Genomic DNA, 18,975 nt, shown 5'->3' with positions numbered 1-18,975 from the left:
AAAATTAACTCTCTCTCCTAACCGATTTCCTCATCCCCAACGGCTGCAGAGTTCTACAACAAATCTGTCCAAACAAGATTGGCAGAGGTCTCGTCCTCATTCACAAGGCATCGCGGCCATCCACCCAACTGGACGTTGCACTACTGGCTCTTTCGACAATCTTTCCTGCCACTTGTGCTCTGCCCAAGAGATGCATTCTTTTTTCACCTCATATACAGACCACCCAACACCCCCTTAATCAAAGGCTTCACTGACTTGGTCACCACCATATACCACACACATGCCAACCATCCTCTGTGTCTTCAACAGTCCTGGCAACCTAGCAATCAAGTCAATGAAATTAGATCTTCATGGCCTACTCGACACACTGAACCTAAGCAGCACATGAAAACCCAGCTCACAGTAAAGGTAATATCCTTGACTTCCTCATCACCGCTCTGTCCACCTTCCAATCCCGCTTGATTGGTCAGGCCACCTGGCTATCCCATTTGACATTCACTGCACCAGTCCCGCAAATCCATAGGAAATGCAGCAAATAAGGCTTCAGATCACTCAAAAACTTCCCAGTGGAAGCTCTTGTGGAAAACCAGGCCAAACTCCCATTCACTTGGGCTGATCTACTTGTGAAGAATCAGGACTATGACGATCTTCTTCAAAAACCTAACACCACCCACACAACCACTATCAACTGCCATGACCCAGTGGAACACCACACCCTTAAGCTTAAACCTTCTGTAACCTGGTATGCTGCCAAACTCCACTCCAGCCAACGAACTATCAGAAAACAAGAAAAGACATTGTCAAAATCCTGCAGCACATCCAATATCGGTCTGCTCAAGGAACTCTGTGCTACACACCAACAACTGATCACCACTGCTAAGGCCAGCTACTGCCAAAACACCATAGCCAAGGCCAACAATGAAAGCAGAGCCATCAAGCACTGCATCATCCCTCTGCCGACCCACCCGTACTGTACTACATCGGAACATCCACTATCAACTTTCTTCATCAACAAGATCTGCATCATCTGCCAACAGATGGGCACCAACGCCACAACTGATCGCACACCACACATCCAATCATGCAAAACCAACTTCTTGGACATCTTTCAAGACACTCGCTATGGAATACCTCCCTGCCACCCTAGTATCCCGCCCACATCTTATCCGGAGAACATCCTCACTGCCTATGTACTCAAGACCTTTACGACTGAATCCCTTCTCCTGTACCTGACAATCATCAACCGCTCTTTCATTCAAGGTACCTTCCCTTCGATGCTCAAGACCGTTCAAATCCTTCAGATTTTCAAGAAATCAACACTAGACCTTGTCGACCCAAACTACCACCCCATCATCCATCTTCCCTTTCTAGGTAAGATCCCTGAGAAAGCATTAGCAACGCAAAAACTCAACACATCAAAGCCAACAACCTCCTTCAATCCTACTATTCTGGCCTCAAACTCAGATGCAGCACAGAAATGGCTACCATCAAAGTAATAGATGATGCCCTTAAAATCCTCTGAGTGCCATCCTTTCCTCCTGGCTCTCCTTGACCTCAACAGCATTAGTCTCAAGGGAATGAGCGAGATCCTCATCAGCTGGTTCAAATTGTATCTTGCTAATTGCCACCAGTTTGTACAAATGGATTCCTCCAGATCATCAACTCTACCATCACCTGTAGAATCCCACAAGGATCCATCTTCTCCCCCGTGATCTTCAATGTTTACATGAAACTGCTTGGAACCTTCCTCACTCCACACAACATCCAAATTCGGATTACACACAACCCTACCTCAAGATATCTTTGATCGAATACATCCACAGGCTCATAGCCTGCCTCTCATTGATTGTTCTGGATGTCCAGTGCTTACCTGAGACTCCACTCCTCCAAGTCTGAATTCCTACTGCTGACCAACAATACCAAACAACCTGACATCCAGACCTGGCTCTCTGCTATGCACCTGGGGGCTTCACACCTCAGCTGGCTGCCTGTGCCAAGACCCTTGTGTTTGACATCGACTGAACTCTCTCCTTTAAACACCACATAGCAAGGAATACCGAAACGGTTTGGTACCAACTTTCTCTCCTGTAAAAATGAAGCCCTTCATCCCAGAAAACAATTGTAGAACTGCTGTCCAAGCCTTGGTCCTCTCCCTCTCTGATGGTGAAATGCCTTCCAGTGACTACTCTGGCCTCCCTGTGATGTGTCCTGCATGCTGCAGCACAACTCATAGGACAGCGATCATTCAACCACTTCTCCCCGACCCTCATCGAACTGCACTGGCTCCCGCTGCAAGACCTTATTTTCAAATCCTGCTGAACCATTTGCAGGCTGTCACCCTGAAGTCCTTAAACGACCTCACTGACCAACACAGCGCCTCTGGAGGCCTACAATACACCAGATGAAAGGACCTGTGCAGACCTCAACTCCACTGGTGCAGGAAAGAAAGAACCATGAGAAGTGTTTTTTCCGTCTATTCCCCAAGACTCTGGACCCTCCTCTCCGCCAACATCAGACTCTCCCACTCACTTCTACAGTTTAGGAAGTACCTCAATACATTCCTCTTCAAGTAATGGCTCTTCCCTAACACCTAATGTCCACACCACCTCCACTCTACCTGAGACTGGGTGATCTGATCCCAATGTGTCCTTCCCTGGTTGCTTGTAGATTTCCTGCTGACAAATTGCTCTCCCTCTCCCCTGTTAGCTCCCCACTCCCTTGTTTTTCTGCTTTCCTCGATACGTTCTCTCACCCACGATTGTAAAGCGCTCCGTTGCTTCCCAAAGCTAGGTCCGTGCTCAATAACACCATGACATTCATAATACCTTGATAGACTTCGGCTAGCCGTACATGCCAATTACCCTGTTTATCAACTAGTGTGGCTTCTCAGAACCGGCGCACATGGCTGGTCCTGAAAATGCATCTTAGCAAATGTTGGGGTATCGTAAATGTTATGCAGAGAAAGGGGTCTTCATCTGGATTACCCTTCTTAATTTGGGGTGGAACACCAACACTTTAAATACTAGACAGTTGTGAGAGCCCCTCTGCTTAGAATGAGCGCAGCATAAATAGCCTTTTCTGTAGGAATGTAATCCAAATGGAAAGCCCTCTGGTGAGGCCGAACAAGACAGACGCACAGGTCTCTGGTTGTCTATTGATATTTTTGTATGGAGGTGAATTCTGTTGTTGGACGGTCAGTGCCTGGGGCCAGACTGATATGTATATGAATATTTCACCTCTGGTAAGGCACAGTGGGCTAAAACCTGATTGTAGATTCACTCTCCCCCCCTCCCCCTTTCTCCCCTCCATGTATGGGGCACTATTGCATAGAATGGGCTTGTTAGGCCTGGTTTCTTCCTCAGTGGGGGGTGGGGGAGGGGGTTCCCACACTTTTGTCGAATTACATGTCCGAAGCTTGGTACCGCCAGGCTTTTTAAGAAATGCATGAGGAAATATTTCATCTTTGAAGATTGATATAAAATTGACTTGTTTTATTGTAATGTGTGGTACATTTCTAAAGCACAAGCATGCACCAGAAGGTATTTGGCTCCATAGAAGTACTGGGATCTAACAAGTGAGATCAGAGAAAACATGCAACTGCATCAGATCAAAATATCATCATTTAATTTCTGGAGAATAAGCCCCTTTCTCACCTCATGATCTGCCACCGTCTCGCCCAAACAGCCCACACCTTGCTGGTTCCTCTGGCACTTTTATCCCCCTCCCTGTTCTGATTTGCAGGCTGTACCTATTCAATTAGACCCAGTCTTTCCTGCCTGAGAGGAGTTACAGGTAAGGAAACCTTAACATTTTTGTTTAAGCTATTCCTCCTTTTCTCCACACAGGACCGCCATGAGGCAGCAATGGCGGCCTGTGTTGTATATTGTCCAAGTACACGTTAGGGGGGCTTGTGGTTGCCCTCTTGGAGGTTAAGTGCAGCTCCACTATGGGTTTCTCCCTGTTAAGGGGCACCAGGGCTGATGTGTGATGAACGGCTTACCGCTCTGTCTCGGGAGGATAGCTCAGAGGCAACGTGCTCGCCTTGGGAGCAAGATGACACGGAGCACCACAGGTTCGTTCCCCAGGTCCACGCTTAGAAACCTCTGGGTATTAAGCGCATTACAAATAACCTATCATATCTGTTGCTCTCCGATCTCTGTCCTTCTGCTGTCAGGGTATGCGTGTTTGCTGGCAGCTGCCAGGACAGCATCTCTCTCTCTCCTGGGGTTGTTCGTTTTTGTCCTGGGACTGTATGAGGTGCTTTGGATTCAATTCAGTACTACAGACAAGGTCAGGGTTCTGGCCTTGTCACAGGAAGTCACGTTTTTTTGATCTTTTAGAAAAGTGTGGTACCGGAAATTCACAATTAGTCATTGAGACGAAAGCTGCAGAAAATCTGTGTTTTGTGGGAAAAGTTCTCACCTTTATGAAAAGTACACCACTTGCAGCCCAATGTTGCACTCTTATCTGAAGAGAGGATCCCCCAAATTGAGGATAAAGAAGAAGCCCTCCAGCAATGCTGGAAGAGGGAGGGATTATTCCATTAGTAAAGGAGCAGTTCATGTGCAGTGCATAGTTTCCTGGGCAGTCCAGAGTTTTTCTCCAGAGACTCCCGAAGACGTCTGCTATGGAGCACTGGTGCAGAGGGCAGAAGTAGACCCCTGTGAGGACAGATTTAAAGCATCTCTGCCAACAAAGCCACAGGTCTGTGCCAACAGCACGAGATGGAGGTGTCTAGTCTTGGAAGTTGCAGTCGGGGCTCAATGGAGTTTCTTGATTACATGTCATCCATAGGCTCAGTAGCAGGATCCACTGATGCGACTCAGTGCCTGGAAACCCCACGGAAGACCGATGAGTGATTCCTCCTTGGGTCTACTCCGCAAAAAGAAGCCTTGAACTTCATAGTTTTTGGCTTGCACATTCAGTGATGCAGTCGGACAAGAATGAGCAGCACAAAACAATGGAGCTTTTCAGATGGTACAGATGAAACTAGTATGTCTGTGTGTCACCAGATTTTAAAAAAATCATGTCAAGCAGTCAGAAGTTCACTAGATATCCAGCAAAGGGGCGCCAACTTCTAGGATGGGCCGAGGCACTGCCATGAACTTCAGGGTGACTGTGCCTTTGGGTGATGTAGCTGTTACTGCCCGACCAGAGGGAAGAAGCACTGCTTAACCGAAGAGCCATTAGGTATGGCCAGGACTTTACACTTCTACCTCACTCATTTATTCAGAATTTATTAACTGCTTAACTCCAAAGCGCTGTACAAAGAAAATCACTTTCCAGTACAATAAAAATTAACTATCAATCGACAATATCAAAACTAAGAAGAAAGATGATGATGATGATTCTTAAGAGCAGAACGGAACAGCGAGTAGTATGTAAGTGATCTAAGAGGAAGGGCGTTCCAGTGCAAGGGTGCCAGCAAAGAGAAGGAACGAGACTGGGCACATAGGGGGCAAGGAACAGCTTGGAGAGAGATTGAGAGCGCAAAGAACAAGGAGAATAAAAGGAAACCAAGCATGACAGTCTCCTTAGGATGTTTCATGCGGTTTCCCTTCTTGCTGGAATTAAGCACATTGGTGCTTCTTTAGACCCTCTTCCTGTGACCCTGTGGATATTGTTGTCTGACTTATGAAATGTGGTATTAAGTTATGCATTGGAACCAGTTACTTGGGCAAAAAAAAGTATTGATGCATTCCTTTCTCTTGCAGATTGATCACTGCACTCAAATATACTTTCATGGAGGGTTTCAGACGTTAGAGCGTATGACCGTCCGTGTCAAGTGTAGGTTCCCCATTCTCTTATACAGGGGAAATTTGATCGGAAAAAAGGAGGGAAGGAGACCTGATGTGTTTTTATTGGGCAGACTCCTCATCTGCTCACTCACTCATTGCTGCTCAGCCAATCCATGGTGGCTGTGGAAATATTCCAAGGCTTAGTTTATTTTTTATTTCTTAAAGTAATGATTCGGGCGGAAGGATTTATCCATCATACTTTTTTTTCAAAGGAAATGTACATTTTCCAGGCTTTTCACCTGTGTTGGTTATTCAGCAAAATCAGTTGATCCTCTGAAAATTGTTTCTGGTAAACATTTGCAACAAAATTAAGTTTTTGTATTATTATTTAACCAAGAAACACAAAATATAATGTAACCATTTTATTTTTGACAAGACTTTACAATTGCATAAACGCTCAACCAAGATAGTGAAAGATGTGGGGGTTTCCTTTGTATTTCTTATGGATTTGGTGAAGCATGTAGACTAACATTGAATTCACATTGCAGAAAACTTGTTCCTTCAGAGAAGCTAACCCCAGAAAATGTACTGTACTGGAAATCACTTTGCGAGTTTTTAAAATCAAAAGGTGATGAAGGTGAATCGAGCTTGGAACAGATTTTGCCAGAACCAGCCATGTTCGCCGATTACTTGCTGAGGTACGTTTTTCCTTATTGCTTTCATATCTGCTTTGTCGTTGGTATGTTAGAATGATGAGATCCTACTTCCCTTAAGCAAATGTGCAGTAACATCGACATCACTCTAAACATAATGCAACAGACAGCAAGACCAATAATTTGATAGCTCTACGGAAACCCCAAGAACACTTGCTACATTTTGACTAACCCTCAATTTTTCTCCACCTTACTCACCAAACACAAATGCAAACCAGCCACTCAAACACAGCTTAAATAAATCCCTCTCCTCCAACATTGAACATCACACACTTATATCTCAAACCACAATCAACATACTCTTATTTGTCCCTTGCAATCACACTCCCACACTAGAAATACGAGGCCACCCTGGACCGCTCTGGATGCATATCTTTCGATGCCTCCTGAACGTCTCACCTAGAAATCTTCCTAACATGTAGGGCTCAGGGTACTTATGTTTGCAACCTCAACACAAGTACTGCAATGTTGCCTTTCCCTCTCCTCCCAACTAACCAAACCTACCCACTCTCCTAGAGATCTACCAAAACTCCTAATCCTAGAAGTAAAAATCCTAATAACATCAGCTGTTGGTATTCGCTAGAAGGTACTCACACGGTTTTTAAAATAAAAATATAATATTTGGAGATTTTGGGGTATGTTGCATGAAAGACAAATCACTTAATTGAATTCCCTGGTATCCAGAGTAATCGTGCTCTTCGGCACATCCTTTTCCCATTCATTTCTCTTCTGACAAAATATCTGCTTCCCTTTTCCCAGCATGTTGCTTTCGATTCAATTGCTTGTACATATCCTGGATCTATGTGATTGCTGTGGAAAAAAGAAAATGCATAAGACATACATGTCTTATTTTTTTTATTTTTTTAGTGACATTTCAATGCAATTATATGCAAGCGGAAACCCCCCGCCCCGCAGCCCCACATATCCCTCTACATCATTTATTACCCTAATCCACCCCCCCACATATAATTACGTTGAAATGCACAGTAAAGCATTCAGTATTTTGGTCTTCAGTATTTTATGCCACGTAGTAATGGGGTGTTACCCATATCCCTCAGAATTTACCTCTTAACTCTGGGGTCTCTATGATTATAGCATTTCAAAAAGTGTTCCCTTTGAACTTCTCTTTATGCGCTCCACACCTCCCCTCTTCAAATTACTGCAAACTAGTTGCCTGTTTGATTAGATTTCTGAACCAGTGCTTGAGCACAGGGCTACAGGTGACTTTCAAGCAATGGCAAGAATTCTATTCTAGCATGAATGCTAAATGTATGAATGTTAAGATGAGTTTCCTGTCTTTTGTTGCACGTAGAAGGCATGTTTGTGAGAAAAATGTAACTCATTTAAGTGAGTGTTGAAAGGTCGAAAGTAGACCTTGTGCTGAGTTTTAGACCCTCCACCTTTTCCTTGTTTTCTGTGATGCTCCGACAGTTTTTCCCCAATGAATTGCATCCTGATCTCATTGGGAGCGCAGCTTTTAAATGTATGTGGTCCTTTGGGCACCCTTTTATACCCAAAGTGAGGGATTCAGCTAAGTCTACGTTGGTTGGACAGTAACCTGACCAAACTGTTTGTTTGGTGGCAGTGCCTTTTAAAATAATGGATGCATGAGTTGTAGAGCCTTTGACTCGCATTAAGCCTTTTTCTTCCTGGAGGCTTCTAAAATGGACCCAGGAAACTATACTTTGTTGCCTTTGTGAGATTGGGTGGAGACTGGGAGTGACAATATAATTATTTCCTGATGCGAGCGCTGTCAGTCTGGTATTCTCCCGAACTCCACATGCCTGTGAGGGAGCCAGCAAACATTTTTACAGTGGTCATAATGGACTGGCTGCCGCAAAATGTTAGAACAGTGCATGAGTGTGGGATTTGGGGTTAGTCAGTCTACCGTCCGGTCTAGGCATAAAAAAACTGGGCCAGAACTTTGTCAGCTGCTGAGATTTGATCCTGAAGCATCCAGGCATGACTGACCTGAGGGTGAGGCTGCCACATCTGCACTAGCATACTTCAGAATCCAGGAAACCTTACAGTTCAGCACAGTTTCTCACCCATGGATACCCTAAGGGGAACAGTTGGATCAAGAGGTTAAGCCAGTGCTGCTTAACCATGAAAACTGGAACACTGCATCCGAGCGAGGCACTTTCCTCTGCTGGACCTTTCACTGGATCACTGAACAGTGCAGTGTGGCCCTGGTACTGTTTATTTGTTCATGGAGACCTCAAGTGGCTGCCTGCTGCACTTCAACCCACTTCTGATGCCCTCTTGCTCGGGTCACTATTGCTGTATCTCCAATCCAAAATTGCTTATCTGCCATTACTTTATCTGTTCCTTAACAAGGGGTCCTTCTAACCTAGGTCATGGTTTTAGTTTGCTGATCTAGCATTACCCGCCGATAGCCATGAATTTTCCTGTTTTTTTTCCAAGGTCCTTCTCTGCAGGTTTCCCCATCAATGTGACTTGTGATTAATTTGGATATTCATCTTGGCGGTCTCCAGACTCTACCTGAAGTGTAGGTGGTGTTCTCCTGGTACTGCAGGACTCCTTTGCTGATCCTTGGACATCCAGCGAACATCCATAACCACCTCAGATGCTGCTTGTGAGGCTACTGCTGCAGGCTTCTAATCTGTGCTGTTTTGAGTAGACTTCTCTTCTTGACGTGGATCATCTCTTTATCTTGGCTTCATTTTTTGTTATGGCTTTAGGGCTCCTTTGCTGACCCTGCCCTTACAACACTTGACCACAGTAATTGTTGCTGGTGACATCACAACTGAACTCTGCAATCACACATTCTATGGTATGGTAATTTGAGCCAGGTAACTGGATCTCTTCTTTTTAGGTCCCATCCTCAGTCTTTGTCTTCTTTCAATGCCCTATTTATATTTTTGGCCCCATGTGCAGACCTCTTGCATACCTCCATAAAGTCCAAGGTAAATATTAAGCCTTCCCACTGCACCAATCCAATGATTTCCGTTTGTCTCATTCACAATATATTGCTTGTTAAGTATCCAGATGAGGTTTCACAAAACAAGTGTCTAGTCTTTGTGTGCAATTCTAGCTGACTATTTCTTTCTGTGCTCTGCCAAGTTTTTTGTCAGAAATATGCTATTACTGTGACCTAATGCAAAGATGGCATAATAACACGGTGTGATTACAAAAGCAAAAAAGTGGTAAAGAGAAACCCATCCTTTGGTTTATCCACATTGAACTCTCTTGCGGTGCATATTAATAGTAGACCTCCATCAGTTCTCCCGTGGAGCCGTATTATTGTAGCAGGAGATTTTAATCTTCAAATTGAACCAGTAAAAGAGCTGATGAACCTGTGGGATGACAGGGATATTCCCCATTTAGTTGCTGCCGGTCCAAAAAAATGCCATAAATTAGCTCTGGACTCTTGCTGTTTGCTTGCCAATTTAAACTTGCGGACCTGTACCGGCAGGTTCAGCAAGATCAACTGGCAAAACAGACTTTTAGGGAACCTAATGAGAATTCTCATATTGACTATATTTTCATTACAGGTCAGGATTGGTCAAAGATCACTGCCTTTGAAGTGATCGAGAGATCTGATGGTGCCCATCTTCACACTAACTGTGAAAATGGAGGCTTTTGAAGTAAAATTTGGGTTTCCCTGTAATAATACCCATTCTTTCCTAGTATCGGTTAGTGGCCATGCCCGGAAGTTCATTAGATGGGCTGAGTCGGTATTAAAGAGGCCCGACATTAAGCCAGCACTTTATAATTCTATACTGGCAAGTTTAGTAGCTATTTGTGATCGAAGAATTAATGACCAAGAGATCCTGGCCGAATGAGTCTTTGTCTAATAAGCTGACCCCCCACCCCCATATTTCATCCCAAGGAAATTAATCACAAAGCAAGCATTAAATAACCCTGTTTGGTATAACGGTGAATGTCGTAAAGCAAAATCTGATATCCTCTCCTGTATAAAATCGAGTTCGGGGTTAGATAGACTAAAGCTTCGGGACTACTGTGCGAAATATAAAAACTTGATGCTCAAAAATAAAAGGGGGTTCACTTTGAGTAAATGGGCTGCCCTCTACTCAGCCCTGCAAACTGGGGAATTTACAATTTTTTTGGAAATTGGTATCGACTAGCGATTTGAAGGGCGATTAGCCACTACTCTGCCACATTGAGGACGGGTGGTGGACACACTTTGCTGGTCTGTATCAGAATTTTGCGCCCCCCCACACTGCCAATTGTTTTTGGTGGGATTTTCCCAGAGTTTGGCCCCTGTAGTACACCTCCCCTGCCGCCATAGTGATTATGGTTGAGGTGATGACATTGCTTAATTCCCTGAGCAGCGGCAAGGCCACAGGCACAGACCTTATCCCGATTGATTTAATAAAAGACGAGGTGAATATTTGGGCCCCTGTAATTTCCAGGTTTAATGCTATTCTTCCTAGAGAGGAGGTGATTATGCCTCTATATAAAAGGGTGGTAAAGATAACCCAGGAAATTACCGCCCAATCTCCCGGCTGGATGCCATTGGCAAACTTTTTCGGTAAGGTCGTGTTGAGACAACTACAGGACTGGACGGACAGGGGTGGCATAATTCATGACCTCCAGGCAGGTTTTAGAAAAAACAGAGGAACGATTTATCAGTGTGTCATGTTTTTTCCTACTATTGCAAAAATACAATGTCCTTAAGAAGATATGTCTGTATGTAGCTTTTGTTGATTTGAAAACAGTGTTTGACTCCGTCTGTAGAGCCATGCTATGGCAGATTCTGTACAAACGCAAAGCTGTAGGGGTTTTGATTCACATTATATGTCAGCTTTATTCCTCAAACTTGGCTAGCGTACGTTTTGGGCTGGGTGGAGAATTGACTCGTCCCTTCCCCATTGAAAGAGGGGTTAGATAAGGTTGTTCATTGTTCCCTCTCATTTTCAATGTCTATATACAAGTAGTGATTGGTATATGTTTAGATTGTCCCAAAATTGACGCTGATAAATATCTAGCCCTGTTTTATGCTGACGATGCAGTACATATAGGGACATCTCCGTAATGGCTGAAAATATCTGCCTTCGCGAAGAAATGTAGCAAGTTAGAGCTCAAACTGAATGTCAAAATCTAAAGTGATCAGCTTCCGCCCAAAATCTGTAAAACTCAGCCCACTAAAGGTGGAAGTTGAGGGTTCAGTGCTGGACCAGGTGGAGTTTTATGATTACTTAGGCTGAGATTCTAGGAACATGGTGGTTGGGCTGCTCAGGTTATTAAATCGTCCACCACCTTGGAGCTGGTCGGCAGAGCAATTTTGGCGTTAAATGCCAAGCATGGCAGAGGAGCAAATTCCCCTGCTTTGGATCTATTTCACAAACGGGCCATCCCTGCCCCTCTGTATGATTCAGACCTTTTGGGGATATTGTAACACCTCAAAAGTTATGCATCATCGAACAAACCTTTCTGAAGAAACAGCTTTTGCTTCCTGTCAATTTTCCATCAGCTTTGTTTTTTTTGGAGTTGGGCTGCGTTCCGTCGCTTCCTTGATCCGTGCAAGACCTGCCCTGTGGAGGCAGTGCGGTGTCGAGAGATACCGGAAGGGGCCGCACTCACTCTCCTAGCTTTCATGGGTGGCAAAAATGTACAGTGGGCCTCTCATGTCAAACTGACTCTTCAGGACATTGGTCTGTCGGAATTATGGTTGAACCCCACAGATAGAAGGCCCTCTGATTGTGTCAATAAAAGACAGGACCTAGCAGAGTGGTAAAGAAACCCTGTTGGTGGCCCATGCATTCTTAAAACTGGGCCTTGGTTACCTAGAATCGAGGCACACACTGGGTTATAAACTATATTTGGATTTGATTTCTTTCTGCCTACGAAAAGGCTTTGCATCTACGTTTTCGATTGAGAACTCTCCTGGTGGCATCAGTTAAGCAAAAGTGGTCACCTTGTAATACAAGTGTTCGTCCACTCTGCAAGGAGGGCAATTGGACAATAATGCATTTTTTATTCTGTAGTGCGTCTGCTGCTCTAAGAAAAATGTACCTGATTCCACTATGGAAAACAGCTGAAATTCGGCAAGCGGCCACTGCTGTGAGATTGTTGGACCAATGTCTGGACATCAATGTTGTTGGAGCAACTGCACATTATATTCATAGAACATGGATGCTCGGAGCCAAGTCTTTAGCCCAACAGTCGGGTACTATTTGAGATAATTTTGGGTATGAAAAGAGAGGTTGCCTGCTGTTGTCTCTCCTCTAGTCGTTTAATTTACTGTTTTAACTATTGGTTCAATCCTATTAAGCACATATATTTCATTGAACCTTTTTTGAAATCTTGGATTTTAGTGGTATTGTAATGTATTTTCTCCAGCATTGGATTTTTCATGGATTCACATACTTAGAATATTCCCCGTCGACAGACTGGGAACCCTCAGTACGCTTATAAAGCAGTTTCCTATAGGAAAACGTTCGACACTTTTGTGTCCTATCTACGTCGTTTTGGGCCCGCGCACGCAAGCCCCACTAGGACGTAGCGGTATAAATGCCCCGCCCCCGCGGCTCCCTTCAGATTTCAACCATCTCCAAAGTAGTGGGAGCACCTCGTGTAGTCTACTATTTTGTCTAGGTTGTGCTGTTGGAGTTTCTCCTGATGTCGGGGAAAGCGCTGTTCGCCCGCGCGCTACGTGCGGGTTGAAGGTGTACGAGGGGGACGGACATATTGATTGCCTATATTGTCTACACCCTCATCATTCTGCAGACAAGTGCGACATATGTAAGGGCTTCTCCCAGAAGACTCTTAAAGATCGAAGACTTGTGGCATGGTTAAACGATGGGGCGGGGGCATACCCGCCTTCGGAGGTGGGATCCACGTGCAGCATGGCCTCAGTGTCAAAATCTTTAGGGGCCCCGTGCCGCTCGACATCGTTGGAACCCCCGGTGAAGAAATCACGACCGGCGGAGAAGGAATCATCGAAGCCATTCTAAGGAGTCTTGGTCGAAGAAAGCCTCGTCATCCTAATCTTCGACGAAGAAAGACAGAAAAGAAAAATCTAAATCCTCCTCGGGCGATCATCATAGATCGACCTCGAGTCGAGATGCAGAGAAGCGTAGGTCGAGTTCGGAAAAGGCGAGAACGCCTCGGGGACCTGCACGACCACCACCCTCGTCGACGGCAGGGCAGTCGACCACTTCTCTGCCACAGACGCAATTGGTCTCAAACGTTCTTAGACCGCAGACAGTAACGACGACGGAGATCCCGCAAGAGGCCTGGCGACCAGAGGTATACGACCCAGTTTTGCCAGAGACACTACTGCAGCAAGAGGCCTTGTCAGTGTCCTCGGGAGATGAGGATGTGAGAGTAGCTGGCTCTGCAGACCTCGGGTTACGAGGGATTACTAGGCCTCTCTGGGAGCATTCCGGGGTCTACCCCTCTTCTCAATCCGCAGTCACACTTGTCGCTGGAGGTCTTATCCACATTGCAAACGTTGCTGAAGACACGTGACGAGAGACTACCTCAAGCAACTCCGGCTAGATCGGCCATCGACGACCCGGGCCCGTCTCGTCGGCGGCCACCTCCATCAACCCCCACGGCATTGCCAGCGGGTGGAGACCTCTCGGCTCCACGCCGTGAGGAAGGAGAGCTGATGGATTCGGACTGGGACAGTAGAGCCTTATCGGATGTCTCGCTTTCCCCCTCCAGGGATCCAACCTGGGAGTCCGAAGCAGAATTAGAAACTCCGAGAAGCCCGGCTCGGCCGTCTCCCCCGGACGACATTGGATCATTTCACACCATGATGGCCAAGGCTTGTACAGAATTCGGGCTGGCCCAGGAAGAGGAGAAAAAGGACCGTTTTCTTTTCGACCACATGGGAAAGAGGACGCGGTCGGTGTTTTCAAACCCATCCTGGATCATGTGTGGCAGGAGGGGTTACAGACCAGGCGCCACCCTTTCTCGGAACTGGCGATAAAAGGTCGTCTGGAGTAAAAATGTAAGGCTCCAGAGGCTACCCCCAAGTGTCTCTCCTCCCAACCAACTCCTGACTCAGTGGTGTCGGCAGCGGCGGCGAGAAAGGCGAGGGCCCAGCGCAAGTGCACGACCGCCCCGGAAAGTGATGCCAGAAGACAGGATACTTTTGGCAAAAAAGTGTTGTCGGTAGGTGCTACCACAGTGAAAGCAGCCAATTCTCTGGCCATAGTAGCCAGATAGGACAGGGAGATGTGACACCGACTAGCTCCTTTGCTGGAGCATCTTCCGGAAGAACATCGTAAGGCGGCGATGTTACTGGTCAGGGAAGGTGAAGAGGCCTCCAATCATGCCATAAACATTGCGGTGGACCTCGCGGAATTGGGGTTTAAGCAGGTGAATAACGGTGTGGTTCTCCGAAGGCAGGCATGGCTGAAATGCACCAACTTCCGACCAGAGGTGCAATACAAGGTGCTGGATATGCCTTTTGAGGGAGACCTTCTGTTCGGCGAGAAGGTGGACGAGGCCCTGAAGGGCATGAAAGAGGACTCGGACACGGCGCGTTCCTTGGGGGCCCTCCAAAGTGGTCGAAGATTCCGGTCTTTTCGTCCCTTCAGGGAGCATCGGGAAATTAAAGATTCTCGGCATCGAGAGACAGATCCTTTAGTAGGCCAGCATACCCCTCCCAGGGATACAGACGGGCTTCTCAAGCGGCAAAACAACGCCGGGACTACTAGGCCCCCAAGAAGAGAACAGGTTACTCGTCGACGAGGGATAAGCAGACCAAGGACCAGCAATGACGGGCATCGGAGCAAATAACGGATCGATGGATGTTGGACACTGTAAGATGCGGACATTCCCGGCAATTCAAAAGCAACCCTCCGTACATTCCACCGGCGTTTGTAGCTCAAACCCATCTGAGCGTGTTGCAGCAGGAAGTAGCACTTATGCTACAAAAAGGTGCTATAGAATTGGTTCAGTCGTCAGAGGGGTCAAGAGGGGTTTATTCCCGATACTTTGTGGTGAAAAAACCAAACGGAAAGTGGCATCCCATTCTAGACCTGCGCGATCTAAACAAAACGTTGAAAAGCCTAAAATTCAAAATGCTCACGCTCCAAGAAGTGATCCGGTCAGTTCAAGAAGGGGAGTTTCTGGTGTCTCTGGACCTGCAGGACGCGTACTTCCACATACCGATGTGTCGGTGACACAAAAAGTTCCTAAGGTTTGTGGTAGGGTGGACTCACTACCAGTTCACAGTACTTCCTTTTGGGCTGAAATCCTCTCCCAGAACGTTCACAAAATGTTTGGCCCCGGTGGCGGCCTGGCCGAGAAGGCATGGCTATCGTGTATACCCGTATCTCAACGACTGGTTGCTGAGAGGGTCCTCCCCTATGTCGACTCACACAAGTTTGCAGGCCACCATGCACCTCTTACAACGGCTGGGGTTTGCGGTAAACTTCGAGAAATCCTCGTTAACGCCATCGAGAAGCTTGGTGTTTCTGGGCGCACAGTTTGAGACCCAGTCGGGGTTAGTGAAGCCATCCCTCGACAGAATCACCAAACTCAATCAATTGGCAGGTCAGCTGAAAATCAATACCAGACTGTCAGTGAGAAAATATGTCAATTCTGGGCGCTATGGCGTCCTGCATTCCTCTGGTGGGAAACTGCCGCCTGTTCATGAGGCCGGTTCAAGAGTTTCTGGTGGATCGGTGGAAGCAGGCCCAAGGGCTCTGGTCGGACAAACTGACCGTCGACGATGACGAGCTCCTACTTGCTCTTCGGTGGTGGCAGAGCTTCCAGAATCTATCCAGAGGGGTACCCCTACAGGAGCCGGAGTTTCGGCTAACCATAGTGACGGACGCGTCCCTGACAGGCTGGGGAGCACAAATGGGCACTCTACAAACGCAAGGTCGTTGGTCTCGGAGAGAATCTCTCCTGCACATCATGTACTGGAACTGAGAGCAGTGCGCTGGGCCCTGAAGTCGTTCCAGCCGCACATCAGAGGGTCCATAGTGAGAATATTGACAGACAACACAACGGGGATGTTTTACTTGAGGAAGCAAGGGGGCATGCGATCCAGAACCCTTTCCACCGAAGCTCAGAAGGTGTGGCATTGGGCTCTGAAACACGATATATCCATCGTAGCTCATCAATTTCTGGGTGTACAGAACGAGCAAGCGGACTCACTCAGCAGAAATATGGACCAAATTCACGAATGGGAGGTAGACAGCGTTCAGTTGTCGAAGGTCTTCGAGAAATGGGGACGGCCTCCGCTGGATCTCTCCGCTGCGAAGAGGAACAAGAAGTGCGAAATGTATGCCAGCAGGTGGCCACAGGAAGGCTCTCTGGGGAAAGCGTTCTCCTTCCCGTGGACGTACAAGTTCCTCTACGCCTTCGCTCTGTTCCCTCTAATACGGAGAACTCTGCAGTGGATACGCAAGTACAGGTGCCGGGGTCATCCTAGTGGCACCGTGTTGGCCGAGGCAGCCGTGGTTTTCCGACCTGCTTCACCTGTCAGTGGATCAACCAATAACGTTCGCAATCTCCTGTCCCGGGATGAGGAAACAGTGTGGCATCACAATCCAGATAGTCTCAATCTCACAGCTTGGCTCCTGACTTTTTGGAATTTGGTGCCTTGAGCATTTCGTCGGACTGTCGGAGGATCCTGCAAGCAGCGCGAGCCCCTTCCACCATCAAGTCTTACAAGTGTAAGTGGAGAAGGTTCTGTACGTGGTGTCAAGGACAGACGGGAGTGGAACCTCTAAGGGTCACTCCGGAACAGCTTCTGCCGTATCTGCTACACCTAGCGAAGAGCGGATTATCTTTTTCTTCAATAAAGGTACACCTGGGGGCCATCTCTAGGTTCACGAGGAGAAGGAAGTTGTCTCCCTTGTTTAGTGACAGGTTGGTGAAACACTTCATGAGGGGTTTGTTCCGGACGTTCCCTCCGGTTAAACGTTTTCCACCAATGTGGAGCCTTAATATGGTGCTAGCAGGGTTAATGAAACCACCCTTTGAACCAATGGCCACATCGTCGATGAAGTTCTTGTCATGGAAAATGGCCTTTCTAATAGCTATAACATCAGCTAGGCGGATCTCGGAGTTGCAAGCGTTGGTCATAGACCCTCCGTACCTAAGGTTTTTTAAGGACAAAGTGGTTCTGTCAACGAATCCTCGTTTCATTCCAAAAATTCCTGCGGCTTATCATAAGCACTCCTCCATTGTCCTGCCTACCTTTTTCGCGACCCTCTCATCGGCTGTGGAAAAAGTCCTACATACCTTGGACGTCCTAGCGGGGCATTCGTGCGCGGGCCAAAAACGACGTAGATAGGACACAAAAGTGTTGAACGTTTTCCTATGGGAAACGGCTTTATAAGCGTACCGAGGGTTCCCAGTCTGTCGACGGGGAATATTCCAAGCATGTGAATCCATGAAAGATACTAATGCTGGAGAAATGGAGTTACAGGTAAGAAACTATTCCCTTACTGTTGTATTAATCACGACAGGATTGTTGCATTCATTATTTTTTATGAAATGATTGCCCTATCTTAACCGAAGTAACGTTTTTGGTGATGATGATTAATGAGAAATATTAGTTGTCGGCATGAACTTTTCTATTATTGAGGCAGTCGTTTTTACAGCTACTAAAGTTACTTCACCCAGTACAGCTTTGGGTATAATTAATTTGCCAAAGTTGGTCAGAAATCAAAAACACTATTTGTGAATAGGAGTTTCAATCCTGTCAATTTCAGTTAACTTTTTGTGCAATTATGGGACATATATCCATAAATTCAATCAGCAATAAGTCGCCCTAATTACTTGTGTTGAGCTTAACTGTTCTTATTTTAATTTCATGGGTCTTTGTTAAAATTGATTGGTTGTACTTTTCCAGTCTAATGGGTAACATTTATAAAATATTGTGTTTTCTCTGAAAAACAATGGTACAAGTTATCAGTTCTTTTATTAACACACTTTTACGGCATTGTTCAGAGCATCACATGTAATTAACACTAGACGCATGAATTGGGCAAAGGGGATATTAGGGTTGCTGCATGCATGGTATCTCAATAATGTACTGTTAGAGCGGATTTCCATCTTTTGCGAAACTTTCTCCACCTGCGAATCCCCCAGCTTTTTTTGCTGGACTTTCCGATTTTCTTTTTTAAAACGTAGAGAAATCAGACAGATATTTAACGTGTACTTTGAGATGCATGTGGAACCTTATGTTACAGTGAAGCATCATTAAACACAACTTAGAGCAGTACATTAGCGTTGTCTGAGAGCTGTTGAAAGAGTATAAAAGGTTCCCAACCCTTTTCGAGATTAGACTTCAGTGCTGCTCTGCGATACTCTGCGTGACAAATATATCTGTGATGCGTCTCAGATCTCTTTTGCCTAAATTTGGGAGAAACCATAGTTCCCCTCTTTCATTGCTATAGACCTGGTCTCTGAGCTATTCCTTACAGGTGGGACCTAATGGTGCCTTCCAGTACCGTAAGATACACTTTTGTGCAACAGCACATGCTACATTAAAGAATCTCCTAATGACAATTGACACCTTACCAATGTCTCCCAGCAGGTATTTAATCGGGGACAATGTGGGC

General features: G+C 46.1%; 1 protein-coding gene across 2 annotated transcripts in view; it reads left to right on the top strand.

The window, feature by feature from the left end:
- The window catches only part of NCAPG (non-SMC condensin I complex subunit G), an 859,779-nt gene that overhangs the window by 156,523 nt on the left and 684,281 nt on the right, over positions 1-18,975 (top strand). For both annotated transcript variants that reach the window (XM_069631905.1, XM_069631906.1), the window contains exon 8: positions 6,287-6,436. In XM_069631905.1, coding sequence (XP_069488006.1) covers positions 6,287-6,436 — 150 coding nt within the window. The remainder of the gene's footprint in view (positions 1-6,286; positions 6,437-18,975) is intronic.

The sequence above is a fragment of the Ambystoma mexicanum genome, chromosome 6q (assembly GCF_040938575.1).
Source record: "Ambystoma mexicanum isolate Mex_15411 chromosome 6q, UKY_AmexF1_1, whole genome shotgun sequence".
NCBI classification, from domain to species: Eukaryota; Metazoa; Chordata; class Amphibia; order Caudata; family Ambystomatidae; genus Ambystoma; species Ambystoma mexicanum.
The sequence above is the reverse complement of the archived record's forward strand: the minus strand, read 5'-3'. Positions and strand labels throughout refer to the sequence as shown.